At 55.2% G+C, this 26,497-nt stretch overlaps 1 protein-coding gene across 4 annotated transcripts in view; it reads right to left on the reverse strand.

The window, feature by feature from the left end:
* The window catches only part of SMG6 (SMG6 nonsense mediated mRNA decay factor), a 149,185-nt gene that overhangs the window by 7,629 nt on the left and 115,059 nt on the right, over nucleotides 1-26,497 (reverse strand). For 2 of the 4 annotated variants that reach the window (XM_065573418.1, XM_008169011.4), the window contains exons 14-16: nucleotides 13,431-13,607; nucleotides 9,361-9,507; nucleotides 2,142-2,295 (exon numbers count right to left, since the gene is read on the reverse strand). In XM_065573418.1, coding sequence (XP_065429490.1) covers nucleotides 2,142-2,295; nucleotides 9,361-9,507; nucleotides 13,431-13,607 — 478 coding nt within the window. Of the gene's footprint in view, nucleotides 1-2,141; nucleotides 2,296-9,360; nucleotides 9,511-13,430; nucleotides 13,608-26,497 lie in introns of all 4 variants that reach the window. The other 2 variants (XM_024105968.3, XM_005298278.5) reach the window with 1 other exon arrangement.

Here is a 26,497-nt window from a genome sequence, read left to right on the forward strand (position 1 = left end):
CAGGCCTGGCTTCTCCATGGCAGGGTCAGGCTCGAGGAGCATGGAGCAGGTTAAAGAGCAAGAGAAACAAAGTGAATGGAAAGCTGCACACTTAACCCCTTGCTGCATCCCGGGGGTGCAGGATTCTGTGCAGCCTGCAATCCGAGCGCCTCTGCTGTTAGGGGAATGCTGTGCCTCCCGCTCCCGTACCTGGGGGCCAGCGCAGCTCCCTCCGCCAGGGGTTCACACTGACCAGGGCACAGATTTTATAATTAATTCACAGGCCTTTGTGTGCGTGGGAGAAATCAACCTAAGTCCAGCACAGCCACAGATGTTGCTGCTTCGGCATGCTTTACTAACAGCCAGCAAGGAGATCTGGCAGCCTCGTGGGGGTGAGGCCCCATCAGCCCCACTAACATGGGGGAAACTGAGGCACAAATGGGAAAGTGGTGTCAGAGCCAGGCTTAGACTCCAGAAGCTCAGGCTACGCTGCTTCTCTTGTGGCTGCAGGCAGCTGGAGCCAAGCAGTGCCCACAGCATCCTAGATCCCCAGTGACTGACTGGGCTGTGGTTGTAGGGCAGGAGCTCCTCCGGCAGGGTGGGGACACTGGGTTTCTAGTCCTCTGGTTGGAGCTTGGGGTTACCCAGCTTCAATCAAACCACACGAGAGCTGAAGGGAGGATGCCAACATTCTCAGGTGCTGTTAGCGGGGGTCGCACAACCCCCCAGGGCTCTGTAAGCTCTGCTGGGGCTGACAGCTTCCTTCCCTTTGCTTCCAAAGCCCTGGAGCTGGAATGCCGAGCTGCTGCGCACCCTAGGGTTCCCATGCTGAGCTGGGCAGCCAGCCAGCTCACTCAGCCAGGTGATGGATCCCCCTCTGCCGTAACCAGGAATCCTCCCCCAGGACAGGAATTCCTGCTCTACTGCCTGGTGCTGACGATGGCCCTCCATGCATTGCCGAGTGAGCAGGAGGCCACGGCATCTTCCTGGTGACAGAGCTCGAGCTATGGAATTCCTTCGGGTGCCCATGGGTCCCTGGATCTCACTACTGCCCTGCACCCTACAGGGACACCTGTCTCGCAAACACGAGGCCGAGAGAGGAATGCCCCTCCCGGCCCTCATGGCAGCAGGGGCCCAGGCCCGCAATCCTCCATTCCCAAGTGCACTATGCCAAAGTGTTTCACACAGGTATGCTTGTCCCACTGCCCACATGCTACATGGAGTCCTGCTCATTTAGACTGGGACAGACCCAGGCAAGAGGTGCTAGGGCCCCAAGGCTGGGAACTGAGGCAGGGACAGGCAGCTCTCTGGGGCACTGGCCTGGAGATGCTTAGCTCTGGTCCTGATTCTGCATCCCTCCAGGAATTCTCTGCGCTGCAGGCTAGTACTGCCCGGGACTCGGGCTACCTCCACGGGGGCTCCAGTTCTGCAGCCCTAGAGCAAGCCGGGCCAGAGGGACGATACCTCGACCCCAGGGTGTGATCGGATCATCAGAGCGAAGGCAGCTAACCAAACCTTCCGCCGCCCTGGGAGACCACCCAGCAGCAGAGCCGCTATCTGCCAGGCGAGTGTTTCCCAATAACGGGAACCAGCTTGGGTTTTACTGCAAGCTTTATAAGGAGAAAAAGAAGGGCTGGGCTTCGCTGGGACACAGGCTGGCCATTTACTCCGGCTGCCTAAGCCCCAGCTCAGCCAGGCTAAGCTGTCTGCTTGGATTGTTTAACAATTCCCCCACCCTGTTCCTTTCCCTCCAAATCCCGTTTAACACCCTCCCGCCTCCCACAGACCTGTGCCCTGTGGGAAGGGAGCCAACAGTGACAGGGACCAGAAGAGTGTCTGCAAGAGACCCGCTAAAGGGCACGTGGCTCCCATGGGTGAACCCTGGCCCACCCCGTCCCGCCCAGCACCAATGGCAAGAACTCACGTGGGATCATCTGCTGGCTCATGAACACAGTTATCCATCACGCTGCCCACCACTAGCCAAGGCACCGCAAGACAGCAACAGACCACACAAGTAACTATGGGGCCATGCGGGATGGAGGGGGTCAGCCTGCCGAGGGCTCCACATGGGAGGCTAGGACCTGCCCAGCTGGAGGGGCAGCACCCACTGCAGGTAGCAGCAAGGGGGGAGGGAGCATGCACCTCGGCCTGGCCTTACTCACCAATCAGGGGCACCACCAGGATGAACTTCCGCCACTCCAGCAGCTTCTTCAGGCTATTCAGATGGTCGATGAAGCCGTTGGTGTCTGGCACCAGGAAGACAGGTCTGATCTCCAGCTCCATCTGCCGCATCTGGCTCTGATCCTTCAGCACAGCCTGTAAGAGCCCAGAGCGAAGAGTGAGCAGGAGGCCTCGCCACAGCAAGTCCCCGACCTGGCGCATCCCCCAAGCTCCAATTCTGAACCCCCTGGTCAGAGCCTCCAAACTCCTGGGCCAGAGAGAGCTAATGGGACTTCCAGCAGGGAGCCGTCCCCCACCCCCCAGCACCTCCCCAGGGCTGTACGCAGAGCACTTCTCAGAGCTTGCACTGCTGACACTCAGGCAGTTTTTGTACCAGTGTAACTATGCCCGGGAGGGGTGAGATTTCTTACCAACACAGCTCCACTGGGACAGTCCCGTGTCTGGACACAGACAGGCTGGTATAAAGGTGCCTTCTGCTGGTGTAGATTATTCCTGCTCCTGGACAGGAATAGCTCCACTGGTATAAGCACTTTTAAACCATACATCTGCACCAGCACAGAGAGGTTGGGTGGTTCCCAGTTAATTCTGCACCCACTAAGGTGTAGCTGGTGCTCCAGTGGGCAGGGCCCTTGCAGGGAGCGCAGGTGGGCGAGGGGCCTAGAGAGGGCTTGGATGTGCTATGCAGTATGGCAGCTGCTGCAAGCTGCTCTGAATGTCGGTGTGGGAGAAGGGCAGTGAGACAGCCACATTCAGAATTCAGACTAGTGCCAGGGGACTGCAGGGAGAGAAGCTCCCAGGCAGTGGCTGGCACCATGACATTCTGCATGCTGTGTAGAACATGCCCCCTGTGGCAAGGGCATCCCCCGCTCCCCCTCACCTGGGAACAGACGGGTTAAGTGCAGGGGACAGGTCAGGCCCCACTGGATAGCGGGTTTCAGGGTTACTGTGGGAGGCTGTCTGAACACACAGATCACTCCCCATATGAGACCCTGTGTGCGTATGCACATGGGTGATGCCAGGCCCGAGACCCTGCGTGGGACTCCGTGTACATGCCCAGTGTGCAGGTGACCCAGTCTGCGCGCCCCCTTGCATGTGGCATTTACCATCCCAGCTCTCACAGACTGTACCCATCAGACTCCTGGCAGCTGTGAGCAGGGCCTGTGCTGGTCGTCACGTCCCATTCCGCTCCCCGGGCCGCCCGGTGAGAGGAGGACACAGGATGCGCAGGGAGTGAAAGAGCGAGGTTGTGGGGAGTGTGCCAAGTCCCCTCGCAGCTCCAGGACGCTCAGGGAGCCAGAGGGAAATTCGCCTTTGCAGAGTTCAGAGGCCGGCAGCGAGATTTATTTTTGTTTGTGTGAGTAAAAGGCTGCAGAAGCCTCTGGCCAAGGGGACATGGGGGGAGGGGGGAGTGGCCTGTGATTCATACAGCCTCTCACTGGCCTTGTGCCAAAGACGGAAGAGAGCCTGTGTGCAGAACTGAGGCAGGAGCCACATTAACTCTTCCGCTGGTACTGAGGACATGGGAGCCTGCACCATGGTCATGAGGAAGAGAAACTGGACTGGGAGTTAGGATCCCGGGCTTCTATTCCTGTGATGTGTAACTCTGGGAAACCACTTCATCTCTCCAGGCCTCAGTTTCCCCATCACTAGAATGGGGACGATGGCCCTTCCCCATGAGCTGGGAGGCCAGGCTGTGTGTGAAGCCCCGGGAATCATGAAGGACCACAGAGTATTAGCAGCATTGGAGTAACAGCTGGTGCTGCATGAGATGGACTTTGGGGCCCTGGTTCCCAGTGGGTGAGGCCAGCCTGGCTCCAACCCTGAGCTCTTAGGGCAAGAGGAAGCGAGCGCTCCAGGCCTCTCTGGCAGACGGTGCAGTGGCTCATTTACATGGCAGAGGAGCTGTTGGAAAGGAGGGTAGCTGAGGACCAGGCAGCCCTCCACATCCTCTGCCAGCCCATGGCCTGGAGCCACGGCTTCTGCCCTGCACTCTGCCCCAATGGGATACTCTAGGCTGGTCTGCAGCCAACTCCTCACGGCACTCAGCCCACGGGCCCAGGGAGTGCGAGGGGCTGGTAAGGGGGGTGGATCTTTCAGCTGCCCCAGCTGGTGACAGCACAGAAATCAGGCACTTCTGAACACATTGGAGCCCCAAATTCCCTCCATATCAGCACCAGCTGGACCCCCTGGGGACTGTGCCAGTGCCTCCTGTCTGGAAAGGGAGCCAGCCACGAGCAGAGCCATGGTGCAGCCTGTGTAGGGCCTGGAGGGCCCCATGCTGGGCAGTACCCATCACAATGCAGACTGAGGGGCTCCGATGGACCCTGCTCACGGAGCGCCATGTCTGGGCAGAGAGGCCCCAAGACAGCCCTGGGAAGCGACGAATAGTGTGCCCGCTGTGGGAGGAGTCCCTGGCACACCGCTCCCCATGGGGCTGTTAGCAGTACGACAGTCCCTCCACCAGCCCCCCTGTCCCGGCCGGGGCGCCGACGCCATTCCCGCTCTTGTCCACTCGGGCTTTGTCTGCTCCGTGGGGATACAGGCGGATTTTCCAAGGGACCGAGAACAATGCCTGTTACTAGACTTTGCTCCAGGGTTTCCTAGTTCCAAGGTTTGTCGGCAGCGTCTTCCTCAGGAGTAAACGTGCCCCGTGCCTGGTAGGGAGCTGGGGCCGCCGCCGCGGTGGAGCCGCCGGGGGTGGGTGTACTCCTTCCGCAGCCAGCAGGCACCCGCTCCCCGGCAGGTGCGTGTCAGCGCGTGTGCACCCGCCGCATTGTTCCTCAATGGAAAGCGTGAATGGGATGTGGCTATATTTAGAAAGTTACTCACGCAGCCGCCACAAAGGAGCGGCTGCATCTTAAGGGGGCGGCCGCTGTGTGTGCTGAAGGGGACAGGAGTGAGGCTATTTTGGGAAGACATGTCATAATTGGCTGCCCAGCTAAGCTGCTTCTGTAATGTCGAGCAAAACAATAGCAGCATCCAGAGGAAGAGCCTGTTATGGTTCAGGTGGGATGTTTTTGGCGGTTCAGGAAACCTGACCGCTCCCAGTGCACAGCAGTGGCACAAAGGACAGCATGGACCACGGGCTCGGCCAAGGGGCGGGGGAGGCTGGGAACCCAGGCGGCAGCCAGCGCTTCCTAAGAAAGAACATGGCTGCCTGGGAGGGGCCCAGCTGCCATACACGAGTTAGAATTACCACCCCGCACACCCCAGATGGGGCACCAGGGCTCTTCCCAGCAGGGAGTGTCCCTGCCTCTCACCCCCATGCCCACTGCAGTCTGACCAACTCCTGCTGGGGGACACGGGGAAGGGGAAATGGAGACGTCTGGGCTGGGTCCTAGGATGTGCAGAGGGAAGCCTGGGCCCAGCACACTGGGAGAGGAGCAGCGAATCTCTGGCCGGTGGGATCGGTCTGAGAGGGCCACGAGTGCCCAAAGGAGCTCCTGGCCGAGGGCTGAGGTCTAGATCTACCCCTCCCCTCCCCACCCCAGCCACCTCCCTGCACTGGACGCTGCTCTACTCACGCTCTTCTAGGAGAGCTGAACGCTGCTCCCCGGCCCCAGGCCCAGCTGCTTGCACCTTCCCCAGAGCTGGAGCTAGAGTGTGACAAGAAATAAACCTCCTGCCCTGTGGGAGTCCCACTTCCCCGACAAGAGAACTGGGGGCCCCAGGTCCGAGGGGTGCAAAGGACCTTTGATGCGTCTATGCCAGTGTATGAGAAGAATATAAGAGCTCAAAAAGCTGAACTCAGCCGTGCGGCTCTAAGTTTAAACACAGCAGCATTTCTGCTGGCTGGGAGCAAAGGGGAGGAGTGGGCAGACATACCAGCTGGGATAAATGGCAGGAAATGGGTGAAGGGGGCACCAGGACTCTGCCCCTGCAGGGAAGGCGGGCCAAGGGGACGCCAGCCCAGGGCAGAGAGAACAGGCTATGAAATGTACAGGTAGACAGAGCTGAAAGTCTATGCCCTCTGGCTCCTGCTCCAACCCCTCCTGCACCAGGGGCACAGGCCTTCAAAGGGAAGGAGAGCGCTTCAGGCCACGCTCCTCTCCCTCCCGGGCAATGGAACAGGAGTCAGGCCCTTCGAGCACGCAGAGGCTAATGGGGCCAGGAGCGCCAGGCACCGTTACCTAAAGAACAATGACCTAAAGGGAGTGCCGGGGACATGGGCTCTGGGTGTCACACAAACGACTGCACTCCACTGCATTCGGTGGGCTCGGACACCGGCCCTGTCGTGTGCGACACAGCTGACTAAGGGATCTGAAGCAATGGCAATGGCCAGTAGCCAACTCGGCGCACATGCCTAAGGGTCCTATGGGGCTTGGGGCGACCGAGGGTGGGGAGTCCTGCCACCTGCCGGCAGCCATGATGGGAGATGGGGAGCACGGCAGAGGACACGGATAGCAGGAATGGGCAGGAAGGGCCGGAAGATTCAGCTGGGAAGAATGCAGCTAATCCAGCTGGGTGGGGAGAGCGAATCCGCCTCGGGGGGAGGACAGAACCTGGGGCTGGCAGACCCAGCCTGAGGGGCGAGGTGGACAGGGCTGGCAAGAGCAGAGGCAAAGGAGACGGGTGGGGTTTGGGGCTGCATGCACAGAGCAGGGAGGGGAGAACCCCTCTCCACAGGACTGCTGAGTCTGCTCCTGGAATGCTGCACTCCCTCCTGGGCACCACAGAGCCTGACAAGCTGCAGGAAGCTCAGCGAAGAGCACGGAAACCAGCCAGCGAGCTGAAGGGACTGAGCGATGGGGAAAGGGAGAGAGCGCGGACAGCTCAGTGGCCAGGGCACTAACCTGCAAGGTGGGCTCAACTCCCTGCCCACCACAGATTCCCTGTGACCCTGGGCAAGTCCCTCAGGATCCGTCTAACATTGCAATAACCCCCCGTGGCCCCGAGTCTCAGAGCCCAGGTCAGTTAACTGCAGCGTAGCTGGTTGGGCTTGGGCTGGAACCTGGGCTCTGAGACCCCGCCCTTCCCGTGGGGTTCAGAACCCAGGCTCCAGCCTGAGCCCAAATGTCTACACTGCAATCCGAGTCAGCTGACCTGGGCTAGCTGTGGCCATGCCGCTGGTCTTTCACTGCAGCGTAGACACTCCCTAAGTCCCTTTGGGCCTCAGTTCCCCTCTGTCGCGTGGGGATAAAGGTCGTGCCTGCCCTGCCTCTGTGAGTTCAGACACATTAAAGACTGCGAGGTGCCAGGGCTGGCGCAACCCATTAGGCGACCTAGGCGGTCGCTGTGATTTAGGGGGCGGCGACCGCAGCGGCATTTCGGGACGGGACCTTCCGCTGCCTAGGGCGGCAGAAAAGTTGGCGGCACTCCTGCGAGGTGCCCAGACACTACTTCAGTGAAGGGGGCCGTATCTACCTCAGCAAGGCAGACTGAAAGCTGCCGGCCTAGGGACAGGTCGGGAGACAGCTCCACTCTTCTCACGGAGGGGGAGGCAAGCTTTAGAAGGGGCCTGGAGAAATGGGATGCAATCAAGGACAGTGTCGGCTGAGTCTCAGGAGCAAACCGAGCCTGGCTGCGGAGTCTCCCAAGAGAAGGCTCAGAACCCCACTGCTCCAGACAGCCAACACTAGGTAGATGAAACGCTGGTGAAACTCAGTCCCCTCCTGCTCCCTAGCGAGTCCAATTCCCTGCCTCAGGCTGTCGGTCAGCACCCACTGCAGCATGAAGGCTGGGGCCCTCCACATGTGCTGCTCCATTCTCTTCCCGGCCAACGCTGGGCTGAATTACTGTACTCAAACCCCAACGAGCTCTCCTCCATTCCTGAAAATCAGGCTCCCAGCTGCACAGCCCCGACATAGCACACGCCCTCATGCTGACCTCCAGCCGGCTCCAGGCCCCGGCCCCATGCAGCTCTGGAAGAAGGGAGGAGTGCACTGGAAAGAAACCCCATGACACCCTCCGGCAGCCCCCAGCTCTCCCTGTGCAATGGGAAGTGGAGACCCTGGGGCAGCCAGGGAAGCCGTACACAGATGCAGAGAAGGGCTAGCGGCCTGGTCGGGCTCTGCAAGCACTGCCATCCCTGAACACGTGCAGTTCCTGTTTGCTGTGTCTGAACACGGCGCTGGGAAGTGGGGAATTTACTGACACCTCCCACTTAACAACCCTGGGCGGCTGGAAGGCTTCAGGCCGCTGTAATTTACAGCCCCTCTCTCCAATCTCCATCTCACTTGCTGCTGCTTTCCTTGTAGCAGATCCCTGCCAGCAGCAATGGGCTGGTTAATGCAGGGCCGTCCCTCCCTCCTTGCACAATTCCAACCTGCACCTCAAGAGGGATTTGTAAAAAAGGGGAAACATCCAGAAAGGTTGGGGTGGGTTTGGAAGTGCAGTGCAGTGGTTCTGGGCCCCCAGCCAATAGCTGGAGGGTACACATGTGTGCGCTCTCCCAGTAGGGCCTTCAGCGGCCCTGTTTTACAACCACCTCGGCACAGACTGCAGAGTTCACGCATCTGGCCAGACAGATGTGTCTGGCTTACGTTCAAGGCTGGAAAATGAAGAATTATGGAAGTGAAGGGCCCTGGGCATTAGAGAGGGCGGAGGTGAGGGGGAGGGGGAACCAGGGAGAATTTTCCTCTGCTGAGAAATCCTCATCTGGGCTGCGAGGGTGGAGGAGAAAGAGGGGCCAGAGAAAGCAAAGTGGCCAATAGCCATGCACGTGGGCTTGCTCTTAAAGGGCCAGTGTGCTCACAACCAGGGCCCAGCTCCAAATCCAGCCAGCTTAGTTCACAAGATACCACTGGGGAAAGCTCTAGGAACTCAATGGGGCTAGAGTAAGAGAACCTCTAGCTGGCTGCTGGTGTTGCCATAGTGATGCTTTGGTTACAGCCATGGGGCAGCATCTCTCTATGGGGGCTCTTGAATTGACTGCGGAGACCCCCCCAGGGTGGAAATGCAGAGGCACATCGCGAGGCCTGGCTGTGCAGATCCCTGACCCTGCACAGTGCCACCTGGCCTAGCTTGCCCTGGCTGCTCCCGGGTTTCTGACAGGTTTGCATTCACCTTGGCCTGGCCCCTTTCTTCTGAAGCCAATGGAGGCTTTTCCACTCTCTCCCATGTGACCCGGAAGGAAAGCTCAGGCTTCTGCGAGACTCCCCAATAGCTCCCTGACACAGCAGGGAGAACAGCTGAATCCAACCTCCCAGCGACGCTCCCACTGTCCCAGGCGCGCTGGTTCGCTCGCCACGGCTGCCCTACCTGAATCTTGTCCCGACGACGCTGCTGCTCAGCTACTTTCCTGGCCAGTGCTTGCTTCCTGGCTCTGAGTTCCCTGATGTCAAACTCTTCTCCACTGACGTCAGCCTCAGAATCATCTTCAAACGCCTCAATCCTCAAGTCATCCTCCTTCTTACAGGAAATCCAGACAAACCAGAGCAGGAGAATTTATTATAGGTGAGAGTCAGCAACACTGAATGCCCCTCCCCAGCACACAAAGCCCCCAGCCGCTCTGACACTCCCAAGGGAAATGACCCTCCTCCGCATCTACCGTTAGTTAACACAACGGGGCTGAGTGACACCAGAAAGGCCAGGAAATCCAGAGCTGAGGCTTAGAGTAAGTGTGGTGGTTAAAGCACCGGTCTGCATTCAATTCCAGGCTCTGTCAGACTCCTGGTGTGACCCTGGACAAGTTATTTAACCTCTGCGAATGGGGAGAATGCAGCTGCCTTTCGCCCACCCTTCCTCTGCCTTGTCTATTTAGACTGTAATCTCTCTGGGGCAGAGACTGCGTCCTATCATGTGTCTACCAATGGGCCCCACCTGCAGCTGAGACCTCTCAGTACTACCATAACACAAGTAAAAACTCAATAAAGGCTGGAAACACAAACTGAGCCTTCTGCAACTAGAGAAGGGAACTTAGATTTCTGGATTCCAAGGCCAGAGGGACCATTAGATTGTCTGGTCTGCCCTCCTGTGTAACTCAGGCCAGAGACCTGTCCCCAGCGCTCCATGCATCACACCCATCCTTTCTGCCTGCACCACAGCAGATCTTTGGGAAAGGGAAGTCCAATCTGGATTTAAACACTCCAAGTGTGGAGAATCCACCCATCCCTCGGTGAGCTGTTACCCTCACTCTGAAACACTGGCACCTCATTTCCAGTCTGACTTTGGTTTCAGCTCCCAGCCCCTGGGTCTCGTTCAGCCTTTGTCTGCTGGACTGAGGAGCCCCCTCCGCTCACAGATCTTCCTCCAGGTGGGTATTTACAGACCATGATCAAGTCACCTCTTCCTCTTCTCTTGGCTAGCACTGGCTGAGCGTCTCTCCCTTCACCGGAAGGCAGGTTTTCCAGACCTCGAATGACTGCAGCTCATTTCTGAGCCCTTCCAGCTGGCCCACGTCCTTTCTGAAGTGTGGACACCAGCACTGAGCACCACCCCCGTAACCGTCTCCCACAGGCCGGATGCAGTGGGGACACCTCCCTCCTCCTGCTCCACAGCCAAGGTCTGCATTCGCCCTCTTAGCCAGCCCATCGCTTCAGCCGGTTTCCACCATGGCCCCACGGCCCTAGCAGAGCCCCCACTTTCCAGAACACAGCCCCCACCCGTAAGTTAGAGCTGCATTCCTGGCTCCTAGCTGGAGCCTTTGGCTGCATTAAAATGCAGGTTGGCCAAGGGCGCCCAGCTTCCCCGGTGATCTGCACTGCTCTCGAGAACTGCCCTATCCCACCATTATCCACCACGGCACCAGTCTGGGCCTCAGCTCCAAACTTCACCCCCAGGGATTTTATATTTTCTTCCACACCACTGACAAAGACTGAATAGCTTTGGGTCAAGAAGAGATCCCCGTGGGACCCTTCTAGAAACACTCTGTATTGGACTCGGCCTCTGGCCTCATCGTGGTTTCAAGGCAGGGTGTACAGCATCCTCTGGGTTTTGCACGTGCACATTCCTAGTTAATAAGTTGACTCATTTACATTTCTGACTAGCTCCTGGATGGTGGCTGATACCCTTGGTGACTGCAGCAGGCTGTGTATGCTGGTCCAGGCCAGTAAGGATGTGCAGTTGCCTGAGGGAATTGGGTGGGAAGGGCTCATATTGGGGGCTTCTTGTCTTGTTTCAAGAAATCCCCTTGGAAGGGCCTCAGGACTACTGTGTGAGGAGCTGAGGAGGAAATGGCAGTTCCGCTGCCACACTGAGCTGCATGGCTATAAACCCTGACACTCCCCTCTCCTTCCTCTGCTGCATGGGGCATGGGGCACTTGCAGGTTTAAACTAGTGTAAATGGTGGATTCTTTGTAACTTGAATCTTCAAATGGCGATTGGAGGACGTCAGTAACTCAGCCAGAGAGCAGGGGTCTGTTACAGGAGAGGGTGGATGAGGCTCTGTGGCCTGTGATGTACAGGAGGACAGACCAGATGATCATGGTGGTCCCTTCTGGCCTTAAAGTCTATGAGTCTTTGGGTTCCGGTTCCTGTGGAAGCCCCTGTGCTGGAAGTTAGCCCCTGCTCTTTATGCCACATGGCATGTGTCTGGGGGTCAGTTTGGTTTGCTCAGATGGTCTTTCCAGGACTGGGCCTGCTCAGACATTCCCACGGCCACACACAGCGCACCAGTTCCCAGACCAGGCGGTGAGGTTTTCAAGTCTCAACCAAGCCCTGCACCCGGCAAGAGAGGCGAAGGCTGACAGCTTGGGAGAGAGCGTACTAAATCTCTGGGCGCCCCAGCCTCAGCGCAGCTCAAAGAACTCGGAGAGGCTTTCAGGGAGCACAGGGGCTACTCACATATGCACTGGGCACCTCATGCTTCCTGGTTTCACACTCAGTAATTTTACTGAGACCAGGCAGGGCCACACATTGAGCAGCTCTTCCCTCCTAGTGACCCTGTAGCCATGGGAAGGAGGAAGATGGAGCCCTCAGACTCACTTCCTTCTCTCAGGACAGCACAGACCACAGCGAGAGGTAGAGAGACGACTGCCCCAGTGCGGGGCACAGTTCAGATGTGCAGCCTGCAGTGTTGTTTCCAGGTTTGGAATAAGCTCACCCAGGGTCAGGGGATGGTCACGCTGGCCTGCTTGAGGCTCAGCTCGGACCCAAATGCAGAAGCTCGTGGGTTACGTAAGGAGTTCACAGAGAGGTTCCCACAGCTAAGCAAGCCTAGGGCCCCCCTGGTTAGCCCGGAGGGGCAGGGAATGACAGGGCGTGGGGCGCCATTCTCTGCCCCTTAGCCCAGTTATGGAAGAAGGTTAGCGCTGCCACCAGGAAATCTCTGCTGAAAGGAATGAGGGTGCCCAAGTGGCAGAAGCTGAACAGTGCCACAAAACTCCAGATGGGTCATTCTCGCTCTCTGGTCTGTCTCTATCTCAGAGCAGAAGGAGTCACGTCTCTGTGTATCACAGGGGCTCTCTGACTGTCCTTCCCAACAGCCGGAGTCCTGGTCGGTGTCCCTGCAGGTCAGGGTCTCAGTGTCGTCGTTCCCCGCCCAGGGCTGCCATAGGGAGATCGCAGGCGGGCTGAAGGGAGCTAGGGCACTCTCTGCACTCTCTTGCTGGGTGCCTGGGCTCCACCCAGCCCTCCTCTGGGGACAGCTGAACTAGCTAAGTGGACTCTCTGAAGGCAGGCCACCCACTGCCACGGCCAATACAGGGCTTTCCCTACTCTAACCTGCTGTGTCTTTCTAGCCCCCGATGGAGGAGGATGGGCAGAGCCAGGGCCACCCAGCCCCCAGCTCCAAATGCCTCCACTGTTTCCCTGGCATTTCAAACTGCAAGATTAAACACAAGGAAAGTGTCAACCTGCAGCGTGGCTGGCAGGGCCGCTGGACACACACACTGAGCCTGGAGTGAAGCGAGGGCTACAGGAACAAGCAAGGGCAGAAAAACAAGAGGAGAATTCCTTAATCACATCAGGATGTGAGAGGCAGGGAGGGAGGGGGTGCGAATGTCAGCTCTTCCTGTGCGTGTGCTGGAGGCTGGAGTTCAGGCCTCTGCCGCCCTGAGCTCCACGGCTGTAAACTTGATCCTGAGCCTGAACCCTGACACCCCCTCGCCAGGCTCCCGCGCTGCACACTAGGAGAGCTCTTCCCCCTTTACGGATGGAACAGCAGCATCTGGAACTCATAGCAGTGAGCAAGACACAGGCACATGGGTGGGACTGGCAGGAAGGGGCACCAGCAAAGTAGACTCGAGAGACCATTCCCCTCCCCCCGCCCCAGTGCAGAATGCACACACAGCCACCCTGGCTATAAATAGTGGGAGCTGCAGGGCCGGCAGGGGCTGGGCCCCACAGGGGTGACCCTTCCTTCGCCGAGGCGCGCTCTTCCCGCACGGTACCTGATCTTCCAGTTGTTTTCCCTCTTGGCTTCCCATTTCCTTTCCCATGGCGTCTGGGACGGGTGCCACTGACACATATTTTCCACCCTTGAATGCCAGCAAAGGCTCTTCTTGTCCACAAAGGGCTTCCAGGAAATACTTCAGAACTGTGACCCTCTTGCAGTCAGCTGCAATAACCTACAGGGTGAGGACGAGGGGGTCGGGGAGAGAAAGAAAAACAGAGTCAGTGCCCAGGGAAGGCAGAGAGCAGCGGTGGTCAGCCACTGACCAAAGGGAAACCTCGGAGCCTGGGGCCCAGCTGCTGCGAGCAGTGCCGATGCATATGGCAGGACCAAGTGAGCACCTGGGAGAGGACAGTTCCTCAGCCCCCTTTGGTTCGATGCCCAGCTCCAGTGTCTGGCCCTTGAGCTCGTGGCCCAGGGGCAGGGAGAACTGGGGCAGGCTAATGCGAGCACAGGCACCGACACCTCTCACAAAATGGTTTGTGCACTGCAGACAGGGGCCACCTCCCCAGCCTCTCCCCTGGAGCCCGCTCCTGGGTCAGAGCTGAAGGAAAGGCCTCCCACCCCCAGGCAGAATTCCCACCCAAGAGCTGGAAACCTGCTCAAGTGGGAGACGAATGAGGAGGACTGTCCTGGCTGTTTCATTTCAGCTAAATCAACAGGAGCCCCCGACAGCCTCCACGATGGAAGCAGGAGGGTTCAGGTGGACAGCTGTCAGGGGAAGGACACAGGTGCTGAGACCCAGCAAGTGGGGGCATTTTACAAAAGCCACGCACCTCCCGGACTCCATTGCTGCCTCAGCCCATGAGCTCATCTCACAAAATAACCAGGGAGCATGTCAGGGCTGAGCTAGCCAGGATGCAATTCAATAGCGTGGGTAATTATCAAATGTATGAGACTCTCAGATGGAGTTTCCAGAGCACCAGAGCCTGGAACGCTCCCCCCTGCTGCCACAAGCCCCCCAGCCCTGCACCAGACCCTCTGCCTGGGCTCCAAGCCCCAGACCATGGGCAGATCAGAATCCCTTCCCCTGCTAGTGAGCAGAGCACTGCGCCTGTACCCTTTCTGCCTGCTGCTTTCCCTGGGACACCAGCCTGGGACAGCCGAACCCTTGGTGACGGTTTGTCCTGTCCACTGCAAACCGGGGCCCCAAGTGCTACAAACCTGTGATGGCCAAGCTCACAGCAACGAGTTACCCTTGTGCCCTGCTCTCTCATGCTCACTGGACTTCTTTTTGTACCAGTCTCACATGGACTTTGGTTCTGGCTTCACTGGAAGCAGTGCCCAGATTCTGCTCCGCAAGTCAGAAGGCCCCAGCCTGCTCCCCACTCATGGACCCCAGAACCAGGCAGCTCATTTATGGGTTCTAGCTGATTTCTCTCCAGTGCGACCACAGTGAACCTGAGTGCCCAGCACCCACCGGGAGGGCACAAGGATCAGACAGCAGGAAGCAGGGGCAGCACCCCACACAATGGGAGAGCAACTGGGAGGCTCAACACACAGTGTGGGCATGGGGAAGAGATGGGGCAGCAGTGCAGTGCATCAGGATCCCATGTTGCTCTGGGATACACTGCGTACCCCAAAGACGTGCAGTGTGGAGAGCAGAAATACAGAAACAGGGCTGAGATAGCACGAGGGGCCAGGCGACAGTGAGTAATGGGCTGGCAGGCGGCACGCAGCGTGCCCCCCCACACACACACCAGGCTGCAGCGCAGAGGAAGCTTCTGCACTTCCACAATGCTGCCAGTTTCCTCTCTGTGGGCTAATTTTAACCACCTTGTTGTTACAGTGTGTGTCAGCCACCTGACCCCGCTGTGACCCCTGACCTTGTGCCCCCGCTACTGCATGAACTAGGGAGCCTTATGTAACAAGAGCAGGGCTTTCCTCGGCGTCTGAAGCAGCCCAGAATTAAAGGGCCCATCAGTCAGACGCCCTCTCCTCCGAGTCAATCACACAGACATTGCTAATTGCCGCAAGCCGGCAGGCATAAGAAACCTGCCTGACTCCCCTGGGCAGAGGCCTCTGCGGGTGGTGGTGGTGGGCTGCCAGAAGGGAAAATGGAAAGGATAAAGCCCCAGATTCTCAGAGATACTCCCACGGATTTCAGTGGGAGTTAGGTACCTAAAGACCTTGGAGGATCTGAGCCTAACTGTCTTCAGTTTAGCTAAAGAATGATCTGTGGTAGAAGGGGACCCGATAGTGAAGAAGAGAGTGGCACAAGAGGGAATGGTGTCAAACTAAGAGAACGGAAATGTTGTCTGAACATCAGGAAAACTGTCAGGAATGTTGAAACTATTGTAAAGAACAGAATTACCAGACACACACATGAACACAATTTGTTGGGGAAGAGTCAACATGGTTTGTGTAAAGGGAAATCATCCCTCACCAATCTACTAGAATTGTTTGAGGGGGTCAACAAACATGAGCACAAGGGGATCCAGTGGATAGAGTGTACTTTGATTTTCAGAAAGCTTTTGACAAAGTCCCTCACTAAAGGCTCTTAAGCAAAGTAAGCTGCCATGGGATAGGAGGGAAGGTTCTCTCATGGATTAGTAACTGGTTAAAAGATAGGAAACAAAGGGTAGGAATAAATGGTCAGTTTTCAGAATGGCGAGGTAAATAGTGGTGTCTCCCAGGGGTCTGTACTGGGACCAGTCCTATTCAACATATTTATAAATGATCTGGAAAAAGGGGTAAACAGTGAGGTGGCAAAATTTGCAGACGATACAAAATTACTCAAGCTAGTTAAGTCCAAAGCTGACTGTGAAGAGTTACAAAAGCATCTCACAAAACCGGGTGACTGGGCAATAAAATGGCAGATGAAATTCAGTGTTGATAAATGCAAAGTGATGCACGTTGGAAAACATAATCCGAACTATACATATAAAATAATGGGGTCTAAATTAGCTATTACCACTCAAGAAGGAAATTTTGGAGTCGCTGATAGTTCTCTGAAAACATCCACTCAATGTGCAGCGGCAGTCAAAAAAGCGAACAGAAGGTTGGGAATCATAAGAAAGGGATAGATAAGACAGAAAATATCATATTGCCTCTATATAAATCCATGGTTCGCCCACATCTTGAATACTGTGGGCAGATCTGGTTGCCCCATCTCAAAAAAGATGTATTGGAATTGGAAAAGGTTCAGATAAGGGCAACAAATATGATTGGGGTATGGAACGGCTGCCATATCAGGAGAGAATAAAAAGACTGGACTTTTCAGCTTGGAAAAGAGACGACTAATGGGGGATATGATAGAGGTCTATAAAATCTTGACTGGTGTGGATAAAGTGAATCAGGAAGTGTTATTTACTCCTCCACCTAACATAAGAACCAGGGGTCACCCTATGAAATCAATAGGCAGCAGGTTTAAAACAAACAAAAGGAAGCATTTATTCACACAATGCACAGTCAACGTGTGGAACTCATTGCCAGAGGATGTTGTGAAGGCCAAAACCATAACAGCCTTCAACAAATAATTAGGTAAGTTCCTGGAGGATAGGTCCATCAGTGGCTATTAGCCAGGATGGGCAGGAATGCAACCCCATGCTGAGTGTCCCTAGCCTCTGTTTGCAAGAAGCCGGGAGTGGACGACAGGGGATGGATCACTCAGATGACTGCCTGTTCTGTTCACTCCCTCTGGCACTGGCATGGAAGACAGGATACTGGTCTTGATGGACCATTGCTATGATCCAATATGGCCATTCTTATGATCTAGGCTGGGTTTTGTCTCCCAAGGGAAAAGTGGGCACTTCACTGCTTGGAACACCCCTAAATCTAGACTGGACACCCTGGAATATGTCCTGGAGGCAACACCACTGCCCCCACCGGCCATCCCTAATGAATTGTTCTGTGGAGGAGCAAAGCTGGAAGGAACAAAGAACGATACAGCTAGGCTGAATATCAAGGGAACTTCCTACCTATGAGAGCTACCAGGCTGTGGAGATGTTGGGGAAATGGGAAAGCCCCTTGCTTGGTCACTGCAAACTAGACTCACCAAGTCCCTGGTGCCTAGGCTCTTGGCCCAGTCCTGCCTTGGCTCAGAGCAGATGGCTTCAGTGACAGGACTTTTCCAGCTCTAACGTCAGCAGTTCTATGGGGCCCAGGTTGCTGTGTAAATGAAACCATGCATGCCCATCTCCAGCAGCTCAGCACAGCTAGGCGAATACTTGGGTGTGGTGGGGCCTGGGCTTGCACGCGTGTGTGGGAGTGACGGGGTTGGGTGAGTGGGTGCTGCTGGGGCACAAAGCATTGGGGCTCCCCATGTCACCCACAGAGGAAGGACTCACAGGCCTGCAAAGAGCTTGCTGGGGACACCTCTCTGGTCACTAGCAGCACGAGGTGGAGTCCCTAGTTGGTCACTCAAGGTCTAGCACACAAGCAGATGATGGCAGGAATACAGCTCAGGGCAGGAGCTGGGATTGGCGTGAGGGGCCCAGGCTGGCTAAGGCATCGGGCTGCAGCCATTCCTGAGGGGATTTTTGGGCGGCACCTCCGACATTAACGGCAATTGTGCCTGCCTCTTCTGCCTTGTTTATGATCCCAGAGGCTTTATTCAGCAGCTACACCAACAGGCCTCAGTGCCGCCCCAGCTCCTGCAATGTGACCACTGGGACGCATTCCTAGCCTACCTTGAGATAGGCTTTCCCCTAACCAGCCCTCATACACCTGAGGGAGAAGAGGCTGGGCGTAAACAGGAGGGGCCAGGATTAAACTGCAAAATCCCCCACGAAGCTGGGGAGCTTCAGCCTGGAGAGTGACCAGCGATGTTGCAGAAAAGCCCTCCCCCACGGCGGGGGGGAGGGGGCGCAACTAGGCATGTCCTCTTACCCCTCCCTGAAAAAAAATCCAACTAGGAAGCAAATGATTTCCTGCCAGGCTAACACAGGCTGAAAGTGTTTTAAGTCAGCTCCTCTGCTCAGGGAGAAGGGCCCAGCTGACGGACTGTGACATAATCCCCCAGTAACTTGCCTCATGAACACAGTTTTCCAGGCTGCATCAATAAAAGAGAAAAAAGCAAATCACCTCAGCACCCCCATCACGTGAACACCCAGCAGCCCAGGGCTGGGCTTTCCTGGAGCTCGGCTGGCCCCAGGTCAGGATGGCCCCAGGAATGGTGGCCTCTCTGACATGGTCTGAGCAGGCTGCCCCTGACTCACACCAGGGTATCTGGCATTGTACAGCAGCAGCCTGCGTGACACACAGCTACACAGGGCACTGGAAACTTCCTGTTTCAGGATGGAAACGGAAGCACCCGTATCAGCCCCAGCATGCCAAGAATGTTCCAGGCCACTGGGCTGCAGACCCAGCGAGCCCATCTGACCCTGCGGCCATCAGTTACTCTTCACGCAGGCTCAGCTGGGAAGGAGCAGAGATGATGCAGCCTGGGAGGGTGGGGGTGTAACATCTCTGATGCTGCAGAAAGAACCGAAAGTTCAAATGCAAAACTAGAGAGTGGATTTGCTGAGGTGCGGCAGCAGACGGAGCCCAAGGAGAGGAGTGCCCTTCCCCCACAAGCTGTGCAGTGAGACAGCAGGAACCGAAAACCCTGGCTTCAAGTAGTCACTGAGCGCTACCATCAGCTTGACACGCACACAGCCACTTGAAAAGGAAAAGTGAAACCAAGCTTTGGTGAAGTGGTCTGGTGCCCTACTGTGACCTGGGTTCAGTTCCCTAGAGACAGGAGTGATGCTGGGATGATAGTGCCCCTCATTCCCACAGCATCTCCTGGGGACACGCAGCTGGAGGTCTGAGGAGGGGATCGCCGTGGGGTGGCTTCGGAGGTAAGGTGCTGTAGCTGCATGGATCATGGGCCTTCTGATTTCATTGGGGCTGGGGGGTGGGTTGGGCCTATGCTAACTCAAACATGCCAGATACCCAGTAACCCCCCCCCAAACACGCTGCCTGCCTGCTAACCCACAGTGAGGAGGGCTAACTGCCTGCTAATTCACAGGTCACATGTTAACATGCTAATCATTCACAAAGACACAGCAGGACATACATGAACATGCTCACTGCCTGACACCGTGGGATGCCCGTTAATTGCACCAGCTGGTGCATTTTCAAAGCGCCTTTGCAGTTTTAGTGCTATCGGCCCAGCCCTGCTATTTTCGCCTTCCAGTGACCGTTTACAGAAGACCACAGGACAGGGCACCAGAGCTCCCCAGGTGTAATCCCTGCTCCAACCCCACCTCCCTCGGTGGCCTTTGCCTCCTTTTCCCCAGGCCGGACCCGGGGTGAGGTGGATGAAATACGTCGGAGGGAAAGGCACTAACAGGTGCTGAGCAGTATTAGCTATCTCACACTGTTACTACAGGATTCGGGGCTGAAGCACTGCTCAAAGCCCTGGGCACAGGAAGGCCAGCTGAAGCACACGCAGTCAGGAAGGCCGCACATGTGCTACAGGAGACTCACGGCAGGGAAGGGACTCGCTCCTGCGAGCTGCAAGTGCTGTGCTATACCTGGCACTCACAGGGTGACATCAGCAGACACTGACCGGACTCTTGCTCTGGGTCAGCTGTGGGGCTGGTCGTGGGGCAGCTGCTTCAGTCAGTGCTGGACCAGGCTGCTGTACGCACAGCTTTGCCTCGGCTAAGCTAATTGCGTCACACCCACTGACGCCTTCAATCAGCTTTTACAACTTGGTCATTTTACAGAGCAAATAACTGGGAGGCAGAAACGCCAAGTCTCCTTCAGCTACTCTACACTCTGAGAAGTCTACAAAGGGCTGGCCAGCTGGCCTCGCAAAGCCTCAATTAGCAAGGGGGAGTCCATCATCGCTAGAGAGCTGAGTCTGAGTGGCGGGATCGGTTTGGTCCAGTGACTGTTCCCCCCACTGTTAGCTACCAATAAGCTGAAATCTCAAGAGTGAGCCGCTGCCTTGTGTCACATGCAGGGGGATCATGGAAGTTTGTCAATGAAACATCAGAATCCAAAGGCAAGAAGGAGGCAGGGCGTCTCTGGAGAAAGACTTACGAAGGGAATGGGCCATTGCTCTCAGATTCACATTCCTGCGTGTGAGGGGAGACACCAAGGGGAAATGGACACAAGAAGCGTGAGTCATAGTCCGGGCCTGGGGTCAGAGCCAAGCTGGAGCAGGATCAGGCCCAGCCACACTAGGGCTGACTGTTTTGGCCACCTGGGTTTTAAACATGGCTTGATCAGCCAGAGTGAACTGGGCCAAACCATGTTCAAACCAAGTTAGCCTGAGCGAGGTTTAAAGCATGTCAGACTCCTCTGGCAAATGTGGCATTAATCCCTATCTAGACGGGGCCACATAGTGTGTATGAAGCACGCGTCCCATTCACACTGGACAGTGACCTAATCACGAGGTAGGGATCCTGCTGACTCCTTGGCTATGGCCATGTTTAAACACCACCAAATGATGCCCTCCATATCCCGAGGTGCCTGTCACCAGGGTTCAGAGCAGCCTTTAGACCAGTGGCGAGAAGAGCAGTGGGGTTCTCTCTCTCTAGGGCAGGGGAGGGAGCTGGAATTGCTCTTTTCTGGGGTCAGGCTCTCTCAGAAACGCGTGTCTAACCTTGGAGCTACGCACAGGCCAGCCTGGGCTCAGTCTGAGCTCTTCTGGCAACCAGTTCCACAGCCAGCAAGTCTTCACCTGGGTGTGCAAGGACATTCCACAGCTGGGTGCAGACGGCGTGATTTTTGCAGACAAGGAAAGAGAGAGTACTAGCTAAATCTATGCTCATAGCTAGTGCCCGAGCAGGCTTCCTGGACACACTCTAACGTGCCTGGAACTCGGCTGGGTGTGAGGCAGGAGTGAGCGTAACCGCGTTTACAAACAAGCCCTGTAGGTTGTGCCAACACTAGCATGTTTCTTAAACTCCCACCATTGCACTAACACTGGTGAGCGCACTAGTGCTGACAAGCCCACCAGCATTAACCACCCAGCAGCTGTAAGAATGCCTGAGTCATGGCCCCACGAGGGCTTCCATCAGTGCTACCTCTCGTGGACTGCGCCTGTTGACACAGCCCCAGCGCAGAGCAGGCTGGGAAGAACACAAGAGTTAGGGAACACCCTTTCTCCCACTGGTCTGAGAAGCAGCAGCTCCTATTGAACATGTCTGTCAATGATCTGGAAGACAACATAAAATCATCACTGATCCAGTTTGCAGATGACACAAAAATGGGGGGAGTGGAAATAATGCAGAGGACAGGTCACTGATTCAGAGCGGTCTGGTAAACGGGGCACAAGAAAACAATATGCATTTTAATCTGGCTAAATGTCAATGTACACATCTAGGACCAAAGAAGGCCGGTGGGGGGACTCTATCCCAGGGAGCAATGACTCTGAAGAAGATTTGGGGGATGTGGTGGACAATTAGCTGAACATGAGCTCCCAATGTGACGCTGTGGCCAAAAGAGCTTATGTGACCCTTGAATGCATAAACGGGAATCTTGAATGAGAGCAGAGAGGTTGTTTTACCTAGGCATTTGGCACTGGTGCAACCACTGCTGCAACACTATGTCCAGTTCTGGGGTCTGCAATTCGAGAAGGATGTTGATAAATTGGACAGGGGTCAGAGAAGAGCCACGAGAATGACTAAAGGATTAGAAAACCTGCCTGATGGTGATGGACTCAAGGAACTCAATCTATTTATTTTAACAAAGAGAAGGTAAAGGGCTGACTTGATCACAGTCTACAGGTGCCTACATGGGGAACAAATATTTGATAACAGGCTCTCAGTCAAGCAGAGAAAGATATATAACATGATCCAATCGTTGGACGTTTGAAGCTAAAAAATTCAGACTGGTATAAATAAGGCAAAACATTTTAAACAGAGTAATTAACCATTGGATCAACTTAGGGTCATGGTGGATTCTCCTTATACCTACCTACTGTATTTTCCACTCCATGCATCTGATGAAGTGGGTTTTAGCCCACGAAAGCTTATGCCCAAATAAATGTGTTAGTCTCGAAGGAGCCACAAGGACTCCTCATTGTTTTTGCTGATACAGACTAACACGGCTACCACTCTGGAACCTGTCTCTATCACTGGCAATTCTGAAAATCAAACTGGGTTTTTTTCTACAAGACCTGCTCTAGGAATTATTTTGGAGAAGTTCTGTGGCCTGTTCTATCCAGGGAGGTTAGACTACATGACCACAGTGGTCCCTTCTGGCCTTTGAATCTACTAGTGACAGCCTAGGTGATTTCGTAGCCAAGCATCTCCCCCCAACATCTGGATCCTCACAGAGCGACAATGTGCCAGCTTACCTGCTTCATTCTCCCTTGGATCTCAGAAACTCCACACTAGCCAGGCAACACAACAGACATGTTCTCAGACTAGTGAACACTTCTGTCTTTCCAATCCCAGAAGCACGGCTCAACCAAGGCTTTGACTGGCCTCATCTGGTTCAGCAACTGGAACGCAGCACAAAACCAAAGCCAACCATCTGCCATTGCCAGAACGTCTGTCTGAAACTGGCCCTGTTTGCCCTGCCAATCCACAGCCCATTCACCCCGCACAGCCAGAAATAATGGAGAAGGGGATGGCCTGGCTGCAGGGGGATGTCACAGAAATTATAAAGCTGGATAAGGCAGATCCAGGCAACACCTGTCCCTAGCAATGGGGCACGATCTGCACCATCGGAGGAGTGAGCAGGAGTAAAAGGTGAGGCGCTGTCAGGAGGGAGCACTGGTGAGAGGGAGAGAGCTGTGCCCTAACTCCTGGGGTTCCTGGGCTGGTTTCAGAGCCCAGGCTGCTTTCCCTGCTGGCAGCACTTAGGCCAAGAGGCAGGTACAGCAGAGCGGCTGAGGGGCAGCACTATAGCTCATTCTGCTCTCCACAGCACGGTGAAGCAGGCTGCAAAGTTAGAAGATCGTTAATTCTTCCTCCTCTCCCAACCTCAAAGGCAAGCCTCTCTCCCCACCCCCAACAGCTCTAAATAACCCATAGCAGAGCTCTCTGGGGCGGGGATCAGCTCTGTGTTCGTACAGCACCTTGCACAATGAGCCCCTGGTCCATGACTGGGGCTCCGAGGGGCTAGAGTAATACAAAGAACAAACAAGAGAAACCCAGTGTCACCCAGTTGCACTCACCCACTGCCCTGCTAATCCCAGATCCCCAAAGGCAAAGAGGGCACAATGTAGCTATTTCCAAGTGAATTCTGTGCAGGCCCAGCTGGGGCTCTCCCGTAGCCTCAATGTCCCACTTGAGCTGTAGCACCAGAAACCACTACCCCCAACAGGCCGGAATCACTGCATAGTCATGCCAAGGTACAAGCCTTCTCCAAAACAATATGCATGCTAAGGGCCACGTCTCTCTCCCCGACTAGCATCCAGTGAGGGTGAAGCAGGGATACAGATGCACCTTTACTAATCCAGGCAAGAGGAAATATACAAACTGTTTGTGAAAAATCTGCATCCCCTCAGGTCTCAACTTAGGCAGCTCAGTCAACACTTCAGTGCGATGGCATTGCCCCTCTCTGTCACACTGCTCCACAGAACGTCCTCACAGCTATTTCCAGATTGGCAACAGATCGAATAATAGTCCATCTTCTCGCAAATCTTCCCTCATTTCTCCACATAGGAATGGAGAGTCAAATGACAGACTTTTCATGGAGATTCACCATTGGTCATCTCATCATCTCTACTGCCTCTGGAGTTTGCAGTTTGCCTGGCTAGCTAAGGTACTGGGAAGATGCAATCACACAGGGCTAGGGCTTCAACGGTTTAGGAATTTGGGGGGAGGTAATTCCCCAGGCACAGATCTAAGGCTTGGGTCTCCACCTAAAAATTAGATTGACCTAGTTACATCCCTCAGGGCTGTGAACATTTTTGCACCCTCTGCGATGTAGCTAGGTCAACCTAAAGCAGGCTGTAGATGCAGCTAGCTCAGTGGAAGAATTCTTCAGTCGACCTAGCTACTGCCTTCTCAGAGAGGGGGCTCACCGACATCAATGGAACCCCCTTCCATCACTGTGGGAAGTGTCTACACTTCCGTGCTACAGCGGCATGGCTGTAGTGCCGTAGCTGTGCCACTGTAGCGGAGACACCCTGAGAGTACCATGGGTGCCCATTGTGGCTGTACCTGCTGGAAGAGTCAGTACCTGACCGACTCACAGGATGCCAACAGACAGCTCTCCATGTTACTCTCATAGGATAATACACTCAGGATATCCTGGAGGTTTGCATGGAGCTCCCTATCTGGCCACAGAAGCAGGATCACTTACACAGCTCCAGAGAGGAATGTTTCTATTTCCAAACTGAGTTTTTGGCTTTCCCTGACATTTGGAAAGACCTGCCCTGATGTTTTAATCACCTGGTAAGAGCTCCGGACAATCTTTTTGTCAGTTCCACTGTCCACTCATCTTCAGTGAGCAAATGGATTGCAGTGTAGGTTGGCTGGCAGCCATTTGCATGCTCAGTTCAATATCCTGTTGCTAGGAGGGATAGTGTGTTTCTTTACCCTGGCCAGCTCAGACAGTCCCAAGCCCAGCAAGGTTAGAGACTAAATCATGTCCTTTGGATGGGTACCAAGCCCTGGGGGAGGCACAATGCCACCCACTAAAGAGTGTCAGACCCTGCAGTGCGGGAGGTGGGGTGTCTAGACAGCTATGGAGATGTTGCCCATGAATTGAGTTTTCATCCTATGATTCCATCCTGTACCTGGGGTAAGCCTGTCACCGGTCATTGGCCTTCAGCTAGCTTGGAGAAGCCTGGCACCTTGACCAAATCCCAACATTTCCAACTCTTCCTGAAGTTTCCACTGGGTCAGTGCTCATTCCAGATGCCCTACATCAGGGGTCGGCAACCTTTCAGAAGTGGTGTGCCGAGTCTTCATTTATTCACTCTAATTTAAGGTTTTGCGTGCCAGTAATACATTTTAACGTTTTTAGAAGGTCTCTTTCTATAAGTCTCAGGGCTGGCCCCAAGCAGCCAAAACCAAAATCAAAACCAAAAGATCGCGATCTGCGGCGGCAATTCGGCGGGAGGTCCTTCACTCCTAGCGGGAGTGAGGGACCGTCCGCCGAATTGCCGCCGAATACCTGGACGTGCCGTCCCTCTCTGGAGCGGCCGCCCCAAGCACCTTCTTGAGAAGCTGGTGTCTGGAGCCGGCCCTGATAAGTCTATAATATATAACTAAACTATTGTTGTATGTAAAGTAAATAAGGTTTTTAAAATGTTTAAGAAACTTCATTTCAAATTAAATTAAAATGCAGAGCTCCCCGGATTGGTGGCCAGGACCCGGGCAGTGAGAGTGCCACTGAAAATCAGCTCGCATGCCGCCTTCGGCACACGTGCCACAGGTTGCCTACCCCTGCCCTACATCCAGCTTTAGGGTGCTCTGTGGTCACCAGGCTGCAATGCCGAGTGCCAATCTGTACCAATTCTATGCAGACGTTCATGGGTCAGGGCAGCTTTCAGTCTAGGGCACTATTGGGAAGAGAGGAGAATTCAAGCAAATGAAAGTAACAGCAAAAGCAGTTTGACGGAGCTTGTCCCATCCTACCAGCCATGCTAGACTGGAAGAACAAAGCCCTAAAGGCCTGACTGTGCCATCAGAACCCTGACCCCAGACTGAGGTGGGGGGAAAGACAGCCAAGGAAGGAAGACTCCATGACCTCCACTCAGATGGGCTTTGGCAACGGAAAGCCAGTATTTGGTTACCTAGACTGAACTACTCCCAGGAAACAAAGACTCTTTCCTGCTCCATTCTCTCCCTTCTCAGGCATTGGGGCAATTTGCTTCCCTGGCTAGTTCCGAGGATGTGTGCCCTGTCAGAGGCTTGCGAGAGAGATAAGAAAGCAGTTAGCAGGCTCTCTGGTGGGGGGCGGATGGCTTAGCAAGGGAAAAGGGACTCCTGCACCCCTGACAGACACACGCTGCCCTGTCTCTGCGGCCTCTGAGTTGAGTCACTAAAGCTAGAACAGGTCATTCATTTGAAGGCAGAGAAGCTTGTTCAACCCAGGAATGGTTTCTGAAGGTCCCCAGCTGGCAGCAGTGACCTGCCTGGTAAAGGAGAGTGTGGAGCTGGCCTGAAATGAAGTAGCTCATTGAGCTGTTTCCCAACATCTTCTGATAGCGAGGTTCCTGGTGAT

This window comes from Chrysemys picta, chromosome 19, assembly GCF_011386835.1.
Source record: "Chrysemys picta bellii isolate R12L10 chromosome 19, ASM1138683v2, whole genome shotgun sequence".
In the NCBI taxonomy this organism is placed as follows: Eukaryota; Metazoa; Chordata; order Testudines; family Emydidae; genus Chrysemys; species Chrysemys picta.